The 18,728-nt window shown below is 60.4% G+C and overlaps 1 protein-coding gene across 1 annotated transcript; it reads right to left on the minus strand.

Annotated features, from left to right (window-relative positions):
• Positions 1-2,107: 2,107 nt before the first annotated feature.
• Positions 2,108-15,500, minus strand: PPRC1 (PPARG related coactivator 1). Its single transcript, XM_082285933.1, has 14 exons — positions 15,345-15,500; positions 11,430-11,573; positions 11,132-11,287; positions 10,622-10,738; positions 7,502-10,244; positions 7,031-7,084; positions 6,605-6,665; positions 6,179-6,264; positions 5,214-6,012; positions 3,590-3,763; positions 3,359-3,422; positions 3,035-3,156; positions 2,750-2,901; positions 2,108-2,443 (listed from the first exon to the last, which is right to left on the minus strand). Exons 1-14 carry the CDS (start codon positions 15,483-15,485, stop codon positions 2,340-2,342), a joined length of 4,917 nt encoding a protein of 1,638 aa, XP_082142059.1. The 5' UTR covers positions 15,486-15,500; the 3' UTR covers positions 2,108-2,339.
• Between the last annotated feature and the right edge of the window lie 3,228 nt (positions 15,501-18,728).

An 18,728-nucleotide genomic window follows, 5' to 3' on the forward strand; every position in this document is an offset into this window, starting at 1 on the left:
CAGCCCAGCTGTAGGAACACAAGGACACAGCCTTGTTCACACAACAATCAGCAGCACACATATTTGAGGTGACGCCATGCTCACTGGGCTGGCCAAATGCACACACCTAAGGTGCATGGAATAGCATATGCCGTGAGGTTCCTGGGGTTGCTGACAGCAGACATCCCCCATGCCCAGCTCCACCTTGCCTGTAACACTCCCCACTCCTGCCTGCCTCTTCAGCTGCACCACAGTTTCAAGGAAAGGCTGTAAAGAAACTTTCAGATCACCTAAAGTGTTTGTAGAAACCACCCCAGCTCTAAGGCACGCAAACCCTTCCTCAGGCCTGAATCACCCAACAGCTTGAGAGTATTTTCGCAGCTGGTTTAACAGACATTCTCCTTGTAACACTTACTTGGATCCACATGACCTCAGTACTGCTGTGGCAGCTCTGAGACCAGGGAGATGCTGGTCAGCACCACCATCAGTCCAGCAGTTCTGGGCAGGAGAGGGGCTGCAGGTGTGCTGCAGCCACAGGGCTTTGCATGAACTCACAGAAAGGGACACACATCCTCCCCACAAGACCCCACTGGGCTCTGGCTGTCACCCCCTCCTTCGATGTCCCTGGAAGAACTGCATTACTGATTAATAGCCCCCTGCCTGCCTCCCCCTATCCTGCTCACACCCTTGCCTGCAGCTGCCTCCTTGGACTCTCCCTTGTGCAAATTCCAAGGCCAGGCAGGAGACAACAGGGTGGAAGCTCGCTCAGGGCCCACCTGCAGGCAGCCTCACTGCAGGCAGGAGCAGGAGCACCTCTCTCCATCTAGGGGAGCAGTGAGGGAAGAGATGGGCTCCAGCCACAGTGCCAGACCATAAGATTGCTGCGAAGCACCCAGGCACAGCCACAAAGGGCTCAGAGCCTTGAACATGATCCAAATGGCAACATCAGCATCAGCCTGGCTGAACCCCCCCCAGGTTTATTGCCCCTCTTCCCCTCCCTGCTCTCACACTATTGGAGTAGGTGCTGCCTTCATCAAGGAAGGGATCTGAAGGGACTTCGACCACCCCCCTCCCACCCCAAACACCATGAGGAACCGTGGGAGTGGCATGGGGGTCCATCCCCTGCCCATCGCTTCTCTCCACACCCTCCCAGCTCTGCACTGCCCAGTTAGGCAGCTGCAAGCTTCCCTAACTCAGGGTGTGTCAAGAGGGGGCTCAAATGGGCACCACTGCACCCTGTCCCAGTCCTGAAGCCAGGGTACTTGGTGCCAGCTTGGGGTTTCCAGTTAGCACTGCCACCTGCAAGAGACCAGCTCCACCTGCAAGGGACTCCCAAGCTTGTCCCAGCCGAGAAGCAGTCCAAGGCAGGGCTTTTCTCTGACTGCCAGCACAAGAGCAGGGTGCAGGAAAGATGCTTGGCAGCAGGCCCAAGCATACTCCCTTGGAGGCTGCCTGTGATCGCTCTTCTCCTCCATGAGCTGCAATGCACTGAGGGGGCCTAGAAAGGCATCATCCATCCCTCCCTGCCACTGTCCATCGTTTCCTGCCAAGCACCATCACACTGCACACAGCTGTAACCTCTCTACAGTCACACAAACACCTCTCCCTCAGGGGAAATCCAGAGATGAGATGTCACTCCTCTCCTTCTGGCAAGCCAGAGCAAAGCCAAGGAGCAGGCTCGAAAGAGACAGACAGACAGGGCAGTTGGCTCGGAGCAAGTGGAGCCCTGCCCGAGTTCTGGCCAAGGGCTACAGTCTGTTCCCAGCCCACTGACGGGAGCAGCGGTGGAGGATCTTGCACTGCCCCCCCGTGGCCATCGCGGGAGGTGCAGGTGACCCCCAAAACGGCTGGGAGCCTCGGGGTGCCAAGCCCTGCAGCCAGAAGAGCCCAAGAGACGGTCAGAGAGGTCCTCAGAGAGGCATTCACCCCGTGCCAGGCCATTGTGGGCTGCCACAGTGACAGTGATACACTTGGTGACCTCAATCCTGCCCCACTCTTGTGCCCAGTCCACAATCTGTGCAATATTTCATAGGGCCATATCACCGCAGAGTCCCTGGAGTCCTGAGAGGGGGACAGCCTGAACCCACACCTGGGAATAGCCCACACAAAGGAGGAGACAAGGCAGTGCTGCTGTTTGGGCATCCGCATTTATTATATGTCTGGGGCAAGCCCAGGGCTGCCACTTGCCTGGACCGCTCCAGATGAAGGCCAACAACCCGTCCTCCTTAAATATTGGTCATAAAACAAATTTCTTTTTTTCCTTTTTCTTTTTATTAAAAACCTCATCTCTCTCTCCATACTTTTTTTGCCTTTTGTATTTAAGTATAAAAGTGGGGGCGGGTGCTCCGCCTTGCCTGTCGCTACCTCCGCAGGCTGCGCTGTGCCTGCCGCAGCAGAGTGTCGAAGTCCAGGGAGTCAAACTTGCTCTTGACAGGAGCTGGGTCGAAATCCTCCCGGTTTGAATCTGGAAGAGATGGGGAGAGGCTGTGTTGAGCCCATGGAAACACCGGCACAGTTCTGGTCATTCCCACAGCAAACTTCTTATCTTGTTTCACATGCCAGCCTCTAGACCCAGAGTTGGGCTGGCCTCCAACACAGTGGTGGGGAGACAGGGAGCCCTCATTCAACCTCCCTTCAGGGCAGGACCGTTCCTGGATGTGGCTCTGCTGTCAACCCTGACTGACCCCAAGGATGGGGACTCCTACTCCTCTGGAAAGGAGAGAAGGACCCAGGGTGCCAATCCCCCAACTTTGGTGATTGTGCAACTCACCCAAGTCAGCATAGTTTCTCCTGCAGAACTGCCTGCGGCCACCAAAGCACAGGTCGAAGGGCTGCTCATCTGGGCGCCGCAGCTTGTGTCCACTCTCAATGGCAGCAAAGGCTTCCTCAGCATAGCGGTAGGTGACAAAGCCATAGTTATCCCTGATACCGGAGGAGATCAGCAGCAACAGTTACGTTTGACCCCCCTTGGTCTGCACCATCCCCTTGAGTAATGGGAAAAGGGCAAAGGAGTCATCCCTGGGAATGGACTGACCCATCTCCCCACTGCGCTTACCCCTCGGAGCGGAAATGCAGGGTACACTCCTCAATGTCCCCAAACACAGAGAAGCGGTGCCGCAGCTCCGACCGTGTCATTCTGCTGGGGATCTTGCCGATGAACACAACTCGCCGCTCCTCCTGCAGGCAGGGATGCCCTAGCCATGAGCAGGACCTCTCGGACATAGCACCCCCCTGCATGGCCACCCACCACACTGTGCCCCAGCCAGGGCCTCCCAGCAATGCTCCTGGCAAGGCTATGTCCCCATGGCTTTCTCAAGTGACAAAGGGGCTGTGGACCCCCAAATTTCCAGCCCTAGATTGCCAGCCCTCCATCACTCACTATTGCACGTTCCTTCTGGAGGATCCTCTGCCTTTGGTAGTGGTCCTGTGCATCATAACTGTATCTGTCAGGGCAGAAACCAGACACATGAGCTACGGAATCATGGGGGTGTCAGAAGATTGATTCCAAACACAAGGAATATCTTGAAGGAATGGGTCCATCCCTCCTCCACAGGAGGCTGGGAGATGGGTTGAGGAGAGCTCACACCCCCTGCAGGGTGGCCACACTCACCTTCTCCACCTGTTACTCCTCCTGTGGGGTGAGGGGGAGCGGGACTGGCTGCGAGACGTGGACCTGGACGAGTAGGAGGATGTTGATGATGAGGATGAGGACCTGTCCCGGGACCTGCCACATGACCCACAGCTGGAGCGAGAGGAGGAGCTGTGGGAACATCTTGAGCGGTACCTGGGGGAAGGAGAGATACAGCTGAGCCCTCCCTTTGTCCAGCATCATGAGGCTCCAAAGGAGAAAAAGACCTCCATCATCCCCATGGTATCCAGCATCCCACTCAGACAGGACTCATCCCCAGGATGGGAAAGCCTCTGCCCAAGATTGCCAGGGCAGTAACAACACTACAGAAATGTTGCTCCACTTGGCTCCCAATGCCACAGAGAAAAGAGAGCAGGCTCACAGGAGGCACAGCTTCTAAAGAGCAAGAAATAGTCATGGGGGAACTGTGAAGCACAGGGCTGTGCCTGGGAGGGCCCGGGAAGGGCCAGGACTTCTGTGCTGAGCCCCACACGACGCACAGGACAACAATGGAGCCATCACATCCATGTTGTGCTCAACAGCTGTGTGAATGGAGACTGCAAGAGCTTCTCCAGCAGGGCCAGGGAAAGCTTAAGGACAGCAGGACCGGAACACCTCCGGGATTAAGCTGTGCTGCCTCCAGCCAGGAGCCCAGTCCCTCTCCAGACATGCTGGCCATAGGTGGTCCCTGCCATGGGCAAACCCCAGCCTGGCAGGGCATGCTGCCTGGCTCTGCTACGTATTCTCCTGGAGGACTGAAAGTCAGGATGGCACAGTACATGGGGACATTTTCCAGCACAAGACCAGCTGATTTGCCAGACACGTTGCTTGACAATCCCAAAGCTGCACATCCATGGAACATGGCATTTATATACCTGCTCTTTCCAGCTCCAGCCTCTGCATTTACTGGCCATCTATGGAGGAGTCCTGGTTGGACAGACCCCTCATACCCAGGGACATCACCAGAACTGGCTGAACACCAGGAGAATGACAGAAAGAGAAACCCTTCACCAGCTCCAGTGCCTCCCAGCCCAGCTGGGACAGGTTGCACATCACTCAGATGCACAAGGACTCTGAAAGAAATGCATCCCACAGAGACCAAGGTGTCCCACTTTCCTACACAGCCACCTCCATAAGGAGAACAGGGAGCCCCCGAGGCTGCCAAGGCAGACAGGTTTTTCCCTGCTTGCCTCCACCAGCTCCCTCAAGAATTCCACTGTGGCTCCTCTCATTTGCGCACCAAGGGCTGCAGCAGCCCCACAGCACAAATATGAACACCTGCCATAATACCCGACAAAAAGCATCCAAAAGCAAAGATGCAGCCAAGGACTTGTAGCACGGACTGGGTGTTCCAGAAGGAGTATGGAAGCCTGGCTCAGTCGTGGCTTTGCAGGCACACCAGCCCAGATGTGGGCTTCAGCCAGACATGGCTGGGCAGGGTGTTGCTGCAGCTCCCCCAGCCTCTGAGAGTCAAGCATCTCTTCAGAAGGGCCACAAGGACAAAAAGAACAAATCCAGCCATCTAGTAGAACCATAAAGATGTGTCTGTGCACCTGACTACCCACTGGACAACTGCCCCAAGAGCAAGCAACAATCCACTGCTTACCTTCGCCACCGCTTGGGGGGTGGAGAGAGCGACCGTGACCGGGATCGGGAGGACGAGGATGAAGACGAAGACGAGGACTCGCTAGCTCCATCCGAACTGGAGCTGAAAGAACGGCTGGCGCGGCTCCGGCCAACCCTCCAGCTGTCAGTGGAGGGACTGGGTGAGTCCTGGGGTCTCCGGTAGCAGCGCAGGGACCTCTTGGCAGCAGCATGGCTGGGCTGGGCACTGGGAGTCCGCACCTCCTGATCCCGGCAGGGGGATGCAGCTGGAGACAGGAGCACTGAGGTGGGGGGACTGCTACACCCAGTGGTGGCCTTGTTGGGGATGGTAGTCCGATAATCCAGGGGAGCTAGGCAGGCCATCCCCAGGGGCTCCTGGCTGTGCCCCATGGTGGCGTTAGGGGCTGGTGGGATGGGCTCAGGTTGGTTCAGTGTCCGTTTGGTTAAGGAGGAGATGGGTTTGATAGTGATGTCTCGGTGGTATTTGACATTCCAGCGGGAGCCACCCTTGGCAGGGGGCTGCGTGCCAGGGATACTGCTGCTCTCAGGCTGTGGTGTACCCAGGATGCAGTAGTCATGGTCTCCCGAGCAGACGTGGCTGGGGGCTGTGCCAGCAGGGCCTGGTACCATGCTCTTCACCTGGATCTTGTTTGAGGGCAGAGGCTTGGCTTTCATCAGCTTGGTTGTCTTCTGGGTCCCTTCCTGGGGCATGGACCCAGGTGACTTGGTCTTGGCCAGCAGTGAAACAGCAGGCAAAGGCTTCCAGAGCTGGTGGGGAGGTGTCGCTGGGGGTGTGAGGCCTGAGAGAACACCAGAATGCTTACAAGAGCAGCCCTTTGCTGCAACCCACCCAGCTGGGGCTCCCTCATGTTCTGGCCCCCCTCACTCCCCAGGGTGCCCCCTAGACACACAACAGCCCTGCCAGGACCTGGCAGACTCCCCTGCCTCGCCCTAAGTATTCATTACCTGCCACATTGGCCAGCTCAGAGGCCTGCAGGCCATCCAGGGGCTTCCTGTCCTGCTGGGTTGGTGCATCTTGCTGGGTCTCGGGCCTGAGAATGGGAAAGGAGCCTTGTCAAACACAGCAGGCAAAGCCCAGCCCCACTCCCCACACCTGGGGCACCCACTCAATCTGCCCCACTGGCCAGTTCACGAGGACAGAAGATCCAAGAGAGCTGCAAGGATAAAACTTGCACAGCCCGATCATGCCCATCCCAGTTTTTCCCCCATCAATGCCAGCTCTGTCACAGTCCAGTGACAAACTCAGCCCCTCCTGGGCCAACGGACACAGCCGCAGCACATTTCAAACCCTGCCAGGACTGAAAGCTGCCCTGTGCCCTTGCTCTGCTGGGCTCCACGCTGGGCACCAGCTGCCAAGGTCTTGGTACTCACCCAGAGCTCCCCATCAGCTGCCTTTCCTCAGGGGGCTGTACAGGAGTTTCCTCCTTCTTGGCTGAGAAGAGAACAGGTAGGTGAGAGTGGCAACAAGTGGGGGCCACAGAGCACCCCAGGAACAGCTCGGAAGCGGTTTCACAGCACCTGAAACCCCGCTCCCTGAAGATAGGAGCTGCACATCCCTTTTCCTTCACAGATACTTCCACCACCCCCTTGGTTGCCCTGAAGACCCCCAGGCGTTTCCACAGGCCAAGGAGATGAAGGCAGAGACAGGACAAAACACCTGGGCAGGGTAACACGAGCCCACAGACAGCAGCATCTCAGCCCTCCCACTACCACCCTGCCACAGGGAGCATGGACAGCCCAGGAAGGCCAGCATGGCATGGAGGGAGCCCTGCAGAGGATGGCAGGCCAGATCCGCACCTTCAGACTTCTCAAACTGCTCCAGCAGGCTGGACAGGTCAGTGGCTTCAATCCCTGGGCCAGGGAGAAAGCACAGCAAGTCAGATCAGCTAGAATTCTCCCAGCACCACAGTGATGCACCCCCGCCCCATTCTCCCCCTGCATCAGCCTCCCTGGATGGTGGGGCAAGCACTGGGGAGGAGAAGCAGTGACAGAGCTTGCAGCAGCTCTGTGTCTCCCGCAGCAGGGACAGGAGCACCCAGCTCTGCAGTCCCAGAAGGGAGTAGTTTCAGGACAGCTAGCCCAGACCATCCATTGGAGGCAACATCCTAGCAGAGTACTGGGAAGAGACTGCAAGCCTGTGGGCATAGCTTTGCCACCCTCGTCCCCAGAAGTGCCAGGAAACTGGTCCTGCTACCCAGGTTGCCAGCAGCACCGCAGCCTTGCTGGCGGGTGACACTCAACCCGGCGTCCTGCAGCCCTCCCACTCACCGATCTCGCTGATGAAGGCTTGCACGATGTCCTTGCTGCTGTCGCTGCGCTGGGCTGGGCTGAGGAGCGGCTGGTGCCTCCATGGCTGCACAGTGGGTGCCTTGGTGGGAAGGCTGCTCTCTCGACCTGCTTTCGGTGGTGGTGCCACAGCCTGGGAGGTGGATTTTTGGCCAGGCGACTCCTGCCCAGCAGCTGCCTTGGGCTCCAGCAGGGCTTTCTCCACTGCCTCCTTGCCTGGCCCTGCAGCCTTCTCCATGACGTGGGTGTCAGGGGACTCCACAACAGGGGCAGGAGACACCTCTGCTGGACAGCAGATGGCAGCTGAGGGGGCCTTTGGGACCTGGTTGGGAGTTGCAGCCTGGGGCTCCTCCAGAGGCTGGGTGGGGACAGCCTGGGGGACTGGCACTGCAGGAGGGACTCTGCTGGGCTGGGCAGTGGCAGCTGAGGGGGCTGGCAGGGGCTGGGTTGGGGCTGGAGTCAGAGGGGCCTTGGGGAGAGAGCTCTCTCCTGCCAGCCGTGCCTGCCTCCTGGGGTCTGACACCCTGCCAGTCGCTGGCCTGGCCGGGCCACCTGCAGCCCCCGTCTCGCTGGCCGGGGTAGTGGGCAACTGGACAGGGAAGGCTGGTGGCTCTGGGCAGCTGAGCAGAGGGGTGGCAGGAGGCTGCCCATGCAGAAGGGCTGTGCCAGGGTGGCTGCCAGCTGGGAAGGCAGTCGTGACCTGCACTGCTGCTCCGGAGTCCCTGTACGCAAGGGAAGGCACCGGAGGTGGCACGGGGATTCCTGGCCAGTAGGATGGTGGTGCCCATCCAACTGGGGCATAGGGGCCACCTGGGCCAAACAGAGGCGGGGGTGGCACAGGTGGAGGGGGCCAGGCCATGGCTGGAGGTGGGAGGCCAGGCACCACGTGAAAAGTACTGGAGGAGCTGGCACTGGGTGGTGGGGGCAAACCATGGCAGCCCATGGGCTGCGGGGTAAAGCAGGGCCAGGAAGGCACTGGTGGGTAAAGGGCATAAGCACCAGCAGAGGCTGGCGGCATCCCGGTGGGGGCCACCCCAGCAGCTGGGGGCACGTTGGGTGCTACAAAAGGCATTGGCGTTGATGGGGGTGGTGGAGCCATAGTGGGTGCTGGGGCTGAAGTCAGAGCAGTGGGAGCTTTGCCAGCAGAAGGAGGGACAGCAGCAGGGCTGGTGGGTTTGTCTGGTCCCTTCTGAGCACCATCTGCCTCAGTGGCAGAGCGCATGGGTGACACCAGGCAGGGGATCTCTGCCAGCTCTGTCGGAGGCTCAGGGACACTGGGCCACTTGCTGGCCACTTCCTTCTTGCCTTCCTGGCTGCCACCCATGTTGGGTTGACGGTGCAGCATGCGGATGCGGTACTCCCGTAGGCTCAGGGCCTTGGGTTTGGCTTCCTTAGGCAGGCCCTCACTCGGCTCTGCTGCTGGCAGGCTCTGGGCAGGCTCCAGCCCCACACCTTGCTCTGGGGGCTGAGAGGCAGCCTCCGAGACCCCACTGCTCTGTTCAGCAGATGGCTGTGCATCTTCCTGGCTCTCAGTCTGGTCTGTCAGGCTGGGACATGCAGCTGCTGGCTGCCCCTCCATGCTTGGTGCGGTCTTCTCCAGGGGCACCAGAGTCTTGTTCTTCTCCAGGGCCACATTCCCCATTTCTGGTGCTGGCTCCTTCTGCAGCTCCTGCTTCACCCTCTTGGGCAGGAAGGCCCCTGCTGTGCTCCGAGGCCTGCCCCGGGGTCGCGGTGCCCGCTCAGCATGCAGCTCCATCTGCCCCTCCTTCCGGGCTCGTTCCAGCTGCTGTGCCAGGAAGTCTGAGACCTGAACAGAGGGACACGCTGCCCGCTGCCGGCTGATGGCTGGCTGGACAAGGGGCTGTCCAGAGCCAGTGGAACGGAGCCGGTGGGCTACACAATCCCTGCCAGGCCTGGCCTGCTTGCTTTGGTCCTCCTCTGCTTTCTTTTTCCGACTCTTCCTTGCTCTCTCACGGCCCCGTCCCTTCTCAGAGCATTCACGTTTTCCACCTGCTGGGGCCTCTGTGCTGTGCCAGGAGCTGCTGTTGGGATGCGAGGCTCCACGTGCTGCTGTCTCCGGTGGGGAGGTGCCCTCTGGGGTACTGCATGAAGGCTCCTTCCCAGGCAGTTTCTCCTCCTCCTCCTCTTCCACCCCATTTTCCTGGGTTGGAGCTCCTGGCAGGTCCCCTTGATCTTCTGGGATTGACTCCCTAGTACTCTCTTCTGCTGCCAGGAGCTGGGGCTCCAGGTCATGGGAGCTGGGAGTGAAGGGCTGCAGGACCACAGGGATCTCCACACTCTCTCCCTCGCCAGGCACAATTTCCAGCAAGACAGGACTGCTCAGAAGTTCCTTGGCTACAGGCTCAGTGTCAGGGTCCAGGCACACAGTGAAGGTGGGCAGGCAGTAGGGGTGCATGGACTTCACGAGCTCACTCAGGGACACATCACCTGTGTTGATGATGCAGGGGTCTTCATGCTCTTCCAGCACTGCCCCAGCCTTGCTCACACAGAAATCCACAGCCTCCATGCTGCTGTCTAGCTCCAGGCTCAAGGTTGCCTCCTCCTCTTCTTCCTCCCCATCACTGCGCTGAGGCAGGGGCTGCTCTCGGGCTCGGTGCCGGCCCACCTTCCGCTCCACCCTCGGGGTGCTGCAGACTTGCTTCTTTGGCAGCATTGGGTCCTCCAGGCCATGAGCAGCACGGTCCCAGGCCAGTTCTGTGTCAGTCTGGGAAGGGGGACCACAGCAAACATCAGTTCTTGGGCTTTTACCAGCGCCCCCCCCCAGGACAGCCAACTGTGGGTCTACTGCAACTCTACAGCAAAGCCCCATGGCAGACAAAAAGCTGGGACACATTTGACCTGCCCAGTAAGACACAACAGAGCTGGAAACCCGACACTCCTATGGGAGCATCCCCAGTCCCTGGCACCCACCACCTCAGGAAGACCCTGCTCCCACTGCTATTGGTGCCTTGCAAAAGCATCTCTTCTTGGAAAGGATGCCTGTGCCAGGAGGGAAGGCTGGGGCTGGGGGCTGCAGCAGGGACAGTTATCCCAGCACCACCCCAACACTGCTGCCTCAGCTTCCCCTGCTCAGCTGCTCACCTTCCCAACCACAGAGACACTGCTGCTGCTGCTGAGAGGCCTGAGAGTCTTAGGCTGTTCCAGGGTAGGGCTCTCGCACTCCAGCAAAGGGCGGGATAAGGTGAGAAACTTCTGAAACTGGAAAGATGGACAGAAAATGAGACAGTGGCAGGTCCATGCTGCTGGAGGGGACAGGCCATGCCCAGCCCCACAGTGCCCACGCGCTTCACCCCACAGAGCCCAAGAGGAAACAGCTCTGTTTCACCCACAACACACACAGCTCCCATTGGGGACATGCTTCTCCCCAAAGCCTCTGGCACATCTTTGGCTCTACATAAAGACCCAAGGCGAAGGCATGGCCCCCCCAGAGCCCTTCTCTCACATTGGAACCATCATGAGAGTACATCTCAGAGTACTGGGGACCAGGGTCCTACTATTTCAGGGCACCATCGTGCTAGGATCTAGCAGAGCCCTGCCTGAACATCTTTCCATGGGCTCTGGGGGTCAGGCTGGATCTGCCCCCCAACTCACCGAGGGATTCTCCCGCTCACGAGGCGAGGTCAGCAGCTCGGCATCCATGATGGTGTCAAAGGGGGACAGGGTCTCATCATCCGTGCTGTCCAGGATCTCTGTGATGGCAGTCAGCAGGGACAGCTCGTTCTGTGCATCCAGGCAGGCCCTGCTCTGCTGCAAGGGTAGGGACAGTCTCAGAGGGCAATGGGATACAACCACAAGACCTGGACATGGAGGACGCTGCCACCACTCCCACCCATGCCACCACCAGGGCCAGCCCGGCCGCCACATCCTGCATCTGTGTGTGAGCTCCCACCTCGCTCAGAGAAAGATCCTCAATGATGGAGATCACAGAGGAGTCGAGATAGTTCTGCATTGTCCCCAGGATCTCTTCAGCTTCTAAGATGGTTTCTGCATCCAACGATGTTAAATTCAGGTCATCCTCCTCGATGGAAAAGCACTGTCGAGGAGCATGGGGAGCCAGGTTAACACTTTGCACAGCCCCACTACCAGCACTGATCTCCTTGCAGTACACACTTGCTCCCAACAACCTGCACTACAAATAGTGGCTGGGCACCCCCAAGCACCCCAAACATGCAGGGGAAGCAGGTGGGACACAGCTGCAGATCAGAAGGTGGCACAGGGGACCTTCCCCCTTGCTTTCAGGGGAGTCCACTGCACAAAGACTTGTGCTGCTTTCATCCTGAGACCCTTCTGATTACCCAGGATGCCTCCACACCAAAAATTTCTGCCTGATTCACTCTGCATGACTGGGAAAGATGAATGGATAAAACCCCCAGGCTCTGCCCAACACCACACACTGGTCATGTAGGACAGGGAGGGGACAGGCAGGCTCCCACCACCTCATGGACTGTCACGTGCTCCTCCAATTCCAGCTGTTGGCGCTTCAGATAAGCCCAAAACCATTACGAAATTCATAACAAAAGTGCAGGAGTCAGCAACGGGGGTGCAGCCAGCTGCCACTGCCGGAGTTCTACCCCAATACCTCTGCTGCAGGCTACAAGGGGACATGGTCTGTGCTTGCAATCCAGGACCAAACCAGCTTTGTTACTCTTCCTCCTTCAAATTCCCAACCCCACATCCTTTCCAGTCCCCCAGCCACCTCCAGGGATGCTTGGGTAATTCTGAATAACTTCAAGAAAGTATTTGCACCGCACTCCAGGGTGCCACACAATTGTGCTGCAGTATGTCCAGATGCTGGGCAAAGCAGCTGAGCAGAGCTGCAGGACATACAGAGCAGAGCAGCAGCACAGGATGTGTTACCGGCACGAGACAGGATGTGAATTCCTGTTTGTAGATGGGCTTAGGCAGAGAGATAATGGAGACTGGGAAGATAAAGCCACCAAGGACAGAGCCCTGGGAGAGTACACCTCCCTCCCAAAGCTAGCTGGGAGCAGGCTGTGACCCATCTTCCTGCCCTTGGAGCAGCACCAGCACCATGAGAATACAGCTGAACCTTGGGGGATGCACATCTGATGCAGCTCATGTGTTTCACGTAGGTACCACAGCTTGCATGAGCCTATGCCCATGCAGAACAAAATGTACCTTGTCCCTATAGAGAACCTGCTAATAATTTGAAATCCTCTTCTAGCAAGCAGTAAACTGCACCAGAGAGACAGCAGGAATTTCATTAAATAGGTGTTTCTAAAATACGACAGCACCAAAGCCACATGCCCAAACCCCTGGTCCCTGGGGCTCTTCACAGACTTGCTCCGCTAAGACAGAGCAGGCACCTCTGGCCACAGCACAGCCAGGAGCCCTGTGCAACCTTAGAACACAGGCACCCCAAGACCAGGCTGGGAATCAAAGCTGGAACACCCACAGCAATGCCCTGAAGCTACTCATCCCAAATTGCCCTGGTCTGTGACATGGGAGCCCTAAAGACCAGGAGTCTGCAGTGCTTTGGGGCTCAGCAGGCAGCTTGGCAGCCCAGACCAGCCTCTCCCAGGGCCCTCTGCCTGGAAGTGGAGCCCACCAGTGACACCAGGACACCACTCCACCCCACCATGCAGATCAGGCTATGGAGCAGTTTTAGAGCAGTTTTACCACTCAGCATCTCCAGTCCCCTCCCTCGCCAGTGCTGGCTGTCGGTCAGAGCACGGCGCAGAGCCTGCTGGCAGCCCTCTAGGCGCAGCCTGGCTGTGATTCCCGGCCAATCCTCATGCAGATACTGGGAGAACATCCAGGCTCACACACCCAGCCCCGGCGTGCAACCCTGAGTCAGCGATGACCGGCAGGCAGAAGCACCCGGGCCACCGGAGCAGCCAGCAGGATGGAGCATCAGCAGCCCAAGGACGTGGGGATCATCTGACCCCTGCCTGGTGATGGCAAAGGGATACGGGGGACACCCCGGGGCTGCACAGCCCTGCCCATCTAGCCACAGGGCTGGCTCTCCCCAAGGAAAGCATGTAATAAGAGGTTTCCAGCTGTGATCAGCGCTGGACATTTGGAGGGAGGGAAGTAAAACCCTTCCACTCAAATGGCCTCTTCCTGCGGCTCCTGCCCGCAGCCCGGGAGGGAGGGAGGGCAATCTTGCATGCCTTCCTCGACTCCCTTGACTCAGCGCCTTGCAACAAGGAGTCCCACAGCTGTGAGTCACCGGCCTGGGCTGTGACTCCCTTTGATCCACCTGGGGACAGGCACCTCCTGCAGCCCTCATCGCTTGAGCATCGCTTGGCTTGTGCGTCGGGGCGGGGGTACAAACCAGCCCAGCCTGCTCCCGTGTCCCTGCCCGCTCTCCTCCCTGCCAGAGACCCCTGTCACTCCTCACCCGGAGGAGAGGGGGAAACCCCCGTGCCTTTCACAGCTCCCTGTGTTTGCTTCACAGCAGCGCAGCGGGGAAGAGGGTCACGGGAACGTTCAAGGACAGGCTTCAGCTCTGGCCACGCTGTACCCAAGCAACCAGCACTGCCGGGGAGAAGGGAGGATGCCCACAGCCCCAGAGTGGGCTTTGGCACGCGAGGTGCTGGGATTGCAGCTAACTGCTTGCAATGGACACAGTCTAAGCGTGGCCACTAGCTCTTGCGGCACCCACCCGGCGCAGGGTACACCACTGCGCTCGCTGCTCTGGTCCCCGGAAGGGACAACGGAGGCCCCCGCAGGCCGCTGGTGACACGTGTGCCCGGCGTGCTGCGGCTACGCCCCGAGCACAGGGCGGCCATGGTCTCCGGCTGACTGCCAAGGCCGCTCTTACAGCGCCGGAGCTGCCGGCAAGAGCGCGGGGTGATCCCGGGAAGCCGGGGAGCTCTGCCCGGTCAGCGCGGCACAGCCAGATGATGCTCCGTGGATTCCTCTGCTGCTTTCGGAAAACATCAGCCGGGAACACACCTCTCTTCCCCCATATGCAGCCTACTCTGCTCGCGTCGGGGAGGGGCGAGACGGGGTCGGCATCCTCCAGCCCGGGCTCGGGATGGCGGGGGGGGGTGTTCTCCCCTGCAGCCCCTCGGCCACACAGGAGGACCCTGTCGGAGGCAGAAGCCTAAGGCTTCCCACAAAAAATCCCGACAAACGCACAGCGCAGGTGCCCCCGAGTCCCCTCCTGGGGTGCTGCATCCCCACGCTCCCCGTCCAGACAGCAGCGCACTCGCACCCAGCCCAGCCCCGGCAGGGCCCACTGAGGCCGGTGACAGCGGCAGCGCCGCTCCCCACACCTGCCGCCGGCGCGGGAGCTTCTTGCTACGGGATAAGCTCCGGGTACAGCTCGGGGAACCTCCCCTGGCCCGGCGCGGGCCACATTCTGCACCCAAAGCTCCTGCCACCGAAACCGGCGGGTGTCGGTGTCCCAAACCGCGCCAGCCCAAGCTCCCCACGGCCGCAGGTGGCAGAGGGCGGCGCCGGGATGGAGGGACCGTGGGGAAATGACTCGGGCGGCATCCCTCTGCCCCTCACTACCCAAGGCCAGGGTGTCTCCCGCAGGGGAGACCAAGCCACCCGTCCCGCCGAGTCCCGTGGCCGTGGCGGCCCCCCCGCCCCAGAATCTCCGCGCCCACACCCCACTCAGGCGGGAGAGATCCGGGCACCCCATTCCCCCCACCCACAAGAAAGGGCGCCCCACTCCGGGTGCAGCGGGGTCGTCGCCGGCCCGTGCTGCGCCCCCCGCCCGCCGCCGGCGCGGCGGGCCCGCTCCCGGCACACGTGGTGCTGCCGCCGCGGGAGCCGCCCCGGCCTCCACGTGTCACGGCGCGGACCGCCGCGCCCCACCGCCCCTTACCTGCAGGGGGCTGCCGGCGCGGAAAGGCGCCTCGCGCAGGGCTCCGCCGCTCGCCAGGCCCCGCGGAGCGGCCGCGGCGGCAGCGCCACCGGCCCCAGCCCCGTTGGCGGCGGGCACCGCTCCGCCCCGCCGCGCCGCCATCTTGGCGCCTCCGCTCCCAGCGCGGCCACTGCCAGGCACGCCACGTGACCGCTGCCCGTCCCACACTACAGCTCCCGGCGGCCCCCGCACCGCCCCGCCCGCGCGCGGCACGCCGGGACCGCACCCTTTCGCCGCCGGCCGCGCGCCAAGAGGCGGGCACCGGCCTGAGGGGGCGCCCCGCCCCGGGAGCGCGGGCAGCCATCTTGAGGGCGGGCACACCCTCGGGCTTCGCCGCCATCGTTATAGCGGGCGGGGACGAGGAGGGTCGGTCCCGCCCCGCGGTGAGCGGGGCGGCGCAGGCGGGACTGGCGGGAAGCGCCCCCTGGGGGCGGGGCAGACGCGCGTTTTCCCGCGGCGCCGCGGGCCCGCCCCGCTGATCCACACGTGTGCGCGGCCGACCCGCGTGTTCCCGCGATTCCCGGAAAGCAGAGGCAGAGCTGCTGTGGGCGCAGCGGCTCGCGGTCCCCCGGCCGTGAGCCTTCCCGGTGCCTGTGCAGTACTGTAATGGTGCTCCATTCAGCTCAACCTCGGGTGGGGCTAGTGGAGGTGACACGCACACGTGGTGGGCACAGGCGGGATGAAAAAAACTATCGGGTGTGAAAGAAGGGATGGGCACTGTGAGCTGCCGTGCAGCCTCCTGGCTCAGCGATGGGGCAGGATACCCAAGTCACTGCTTGTGCCTAGGCTTGTGCTGCTCTCCAAAGCTGGCACACAGAAAATCACCTGGAGAATATGAGGGAGCCAAAATCGGCTCAGTGGACACAGCTGCTGTCCAGGCTGGCTCCTCAGGAAGGCAAGGGATGCTAGTGTATGCAGGCGCTTGGCCTGGCTCTGTTTGGTACCCTCTGTTCAGGAAGTCCAGGGTCCCTTCGAGTGCCGTCACTTCCTGTGGCTCTTCTTCTGGCTTCCAGATGGGACAGCAGGATCATCTCATGGGGTTCAGAGATGTGCTTACAGCAGCACAGGTGCAGTGTGGACATGTGGTTGGAGCTCTGCAGATTTGCCTGGGGGGAGCTAATTGTCTTGGCCTCTACATCAGTCCCTGGGGCACAGACCTGCCCAGGCCAGATTCCCTTGGGAATCCACAGGATAGAGCTGCTTTTCTCAGCCTTGTGTGCCTGGTCATTGAGCTGAGCTATGTTTGACACATGCAGCCTCATCCTGCTGTTCTCCTTCCTTCTATCCCTGGCACAAGGGATCAAATGTGATCGCTCGTCCCATATCACCTCCTGCCACCTCCTGTGGCTCCTCCCTAGCCACAAACTGGCTCTCTGTCCGGGGAGCTGCTCCCCTCCACCTCCTCGTCCAATGAACCCATAGCACCTCTCACCAAAATGCCGTCCAAGCAGCATGCAGGCTGCTGTGTCCTTCTCCAGGGCCATGGATCCATGGCTGAGTGCTGCAGAGCACATGTGTTGCCATGGGGGGATGTGAGCACACCGCTGGGTGTGGGGGATTTTGCTGGATTTAACAGGCTCCTCAGGCCAGTACCTGCCTCTGGCATTGCAGAGGAAGCAGGGGAGGCTGGGCAAGTGCTCCAGGCTCTCTGCAGCGCAGGTGTGGTTGCCCCTTGGACACTTTGCTTCCCCTGAGCTCAACACATCTAAAGCAAGGAACAAGTCACTTTTGAAATGCCCATGTCTCTCTCCACTGGCCTGAGGAGAAGCTGTCCATAACCTGGCACCCAGAGACCTGCTGACAAGGATGTGGAACAATGTTCCCCTTGGAGCCTTGCAGCTTTCCTCCTCCTGCTCCACACCCTCCTCTCCTGTCATGTCCTCTCCCTGAGGCATATCCAGGGCATGCAGTGACCTGCCTAATCCCTCTGTGCCTGTGTGGGGCAGGACCCTGTGGCACAACAAAGCTGATCTCTTACAAAGCAAGCCTAGCCTGGTGTGCATCCTGCAAAGTGGGACCATATTCCTTGCACATAGGGTCCCTGGGGTGTGACCATAGGGAATCCCACCTGCAAGTACCTCCCCTCCCCCAGTACAATCCTCAGCAGGGATGCTCTCTTGGCACAGGGCAACACCAGGCATTTCTGCTGGTTCACAAGGAAAAACAACATCCAGAAAGGAAAATGCGCATTCTACATCCCTGGCTCCCCTCCCTTCCCTCTCTGTGTTGTGACCACTCCCTGGCCAGGCACAGCCTGATGCTGCTCAGGGCCATCCGGTTTCAGCCTGTGCAGCACCCAGGGTGGGCAGCTTGCTCAGGGCTAATAGGCACAGCCTGCAAAGGAGAGCTCAAAAATTCGTGTGATGCTTAAAGGACACTCCACTCAGTGAAGAGTAATGTGAGTTCCACCCAGGCAGGAGCAAATGGGCTGGAGTTGGCCCTTCAGAGAGAAGAAAGAGCTTTGGCTCCCCAGGGCAGTTTGCTCAGCCCAGGACTGAGCTGCTCCCCACCGTGGAGCTGGGGCTGCATTTTGGCAGGGCAGTAGAGGGACAGTGCTTGCCTTTGCAGACTGGGCTCTGGCCCCACAACCGGTGTGCAGGATCCTGCAGAGCTGCATGGGGCTGGGGCAGGATCCCTGGTGAGGTCCTCTTGGGCAGGTGCCCCCAGGGAGACGCTGTCCCTATGGGACTCTGCTCCTTCTGCCCTGGCATCTCTCCGACCTCAGGCCTCACCCGGGATGCTGTCACATCCCTGCTGGCACAGCGTGCAGCACAGATCCGAGCAGCTTCCAGCCTCCTGTCTGGCAGCCTCTGCCATCCCCGCACAAGGCACAGCAAATGTTGGCTACGATGTCCCTGATTGTGCAAAGCGCTGCTGCGAACCCCCTTCCTTCCTGCCCCCCGGTCCTCTCTGGCCCTTTCCCTTCCACCCACAACCTCCACAGCGCCGTGTCCTCCCCGTGCCCCGGGGCTGGGAGACTGGCAAGGTCCCAAAAAGCACAAGCCTTGAGCAGGCTCTTCCATGCGGAACAGCCGTGGCGTCCTCTACTCGTCCCCACGGCCTTCCCAGGTGGAAACCCCAACGAGCCGCCCTGAGACACTCGGGGCTCAGCCACGGGCCGGGTCCCTGAGCACTCGTCCCTCCAGTCGGGTTTGTCTCAGGCCCTGGGAAGAGTAGCCCCGTCGGGGGGGGCGGGATGGAAGTCTCAGCACTGCGCCGCCCCCGGGAGCCCACGCAGTCCTGAGGACCCTCACCCACCCACGGGGGTCTGGGGAAAGCGCTACTCCTCCTCCGACGGCTGCGAACCCCAGGGGGCAGCGCCGAGAGCCTCCTCGGAGCGGAGGG

This window comes from Coloeus monedula, assembly GCF_965178545.1.
Source record: "Coloeus monedula genome assembly, chromosome: 8".
Lineage (NCBI taxonomy): Eukaryota > Metazoa > Chordata > Aves > Passeriformes > Corvidae > Coloeus > Coloeus monedula.

Excerpts from the sequence above, each read along its gene's own strand:
- PPRC1 (XM_082285933.1), bottom strand. The coding sequence starts at position 15,485 with ATGGCGGCGCGGCGGGGCGGAGCGGTGCCCGCCGCCAACGGGGCTGGG. Across the intron at positions 11,574-15,344 it reads GCGCCGGCAGCCCCCTGCAG|TGCTTTTCCATCGAGGAGGA; the intron begins GTAAGGGGCGGT and ends GCTCCTCGACAG. Across the intron at positions 7,085-7,501 it reads AGCCTTCATCAGCGAGATCG|GGATTGAAGCCACTGACCTG; the intron begins GTGAGTGGGAGG and ends TCCCTGGCCCAG.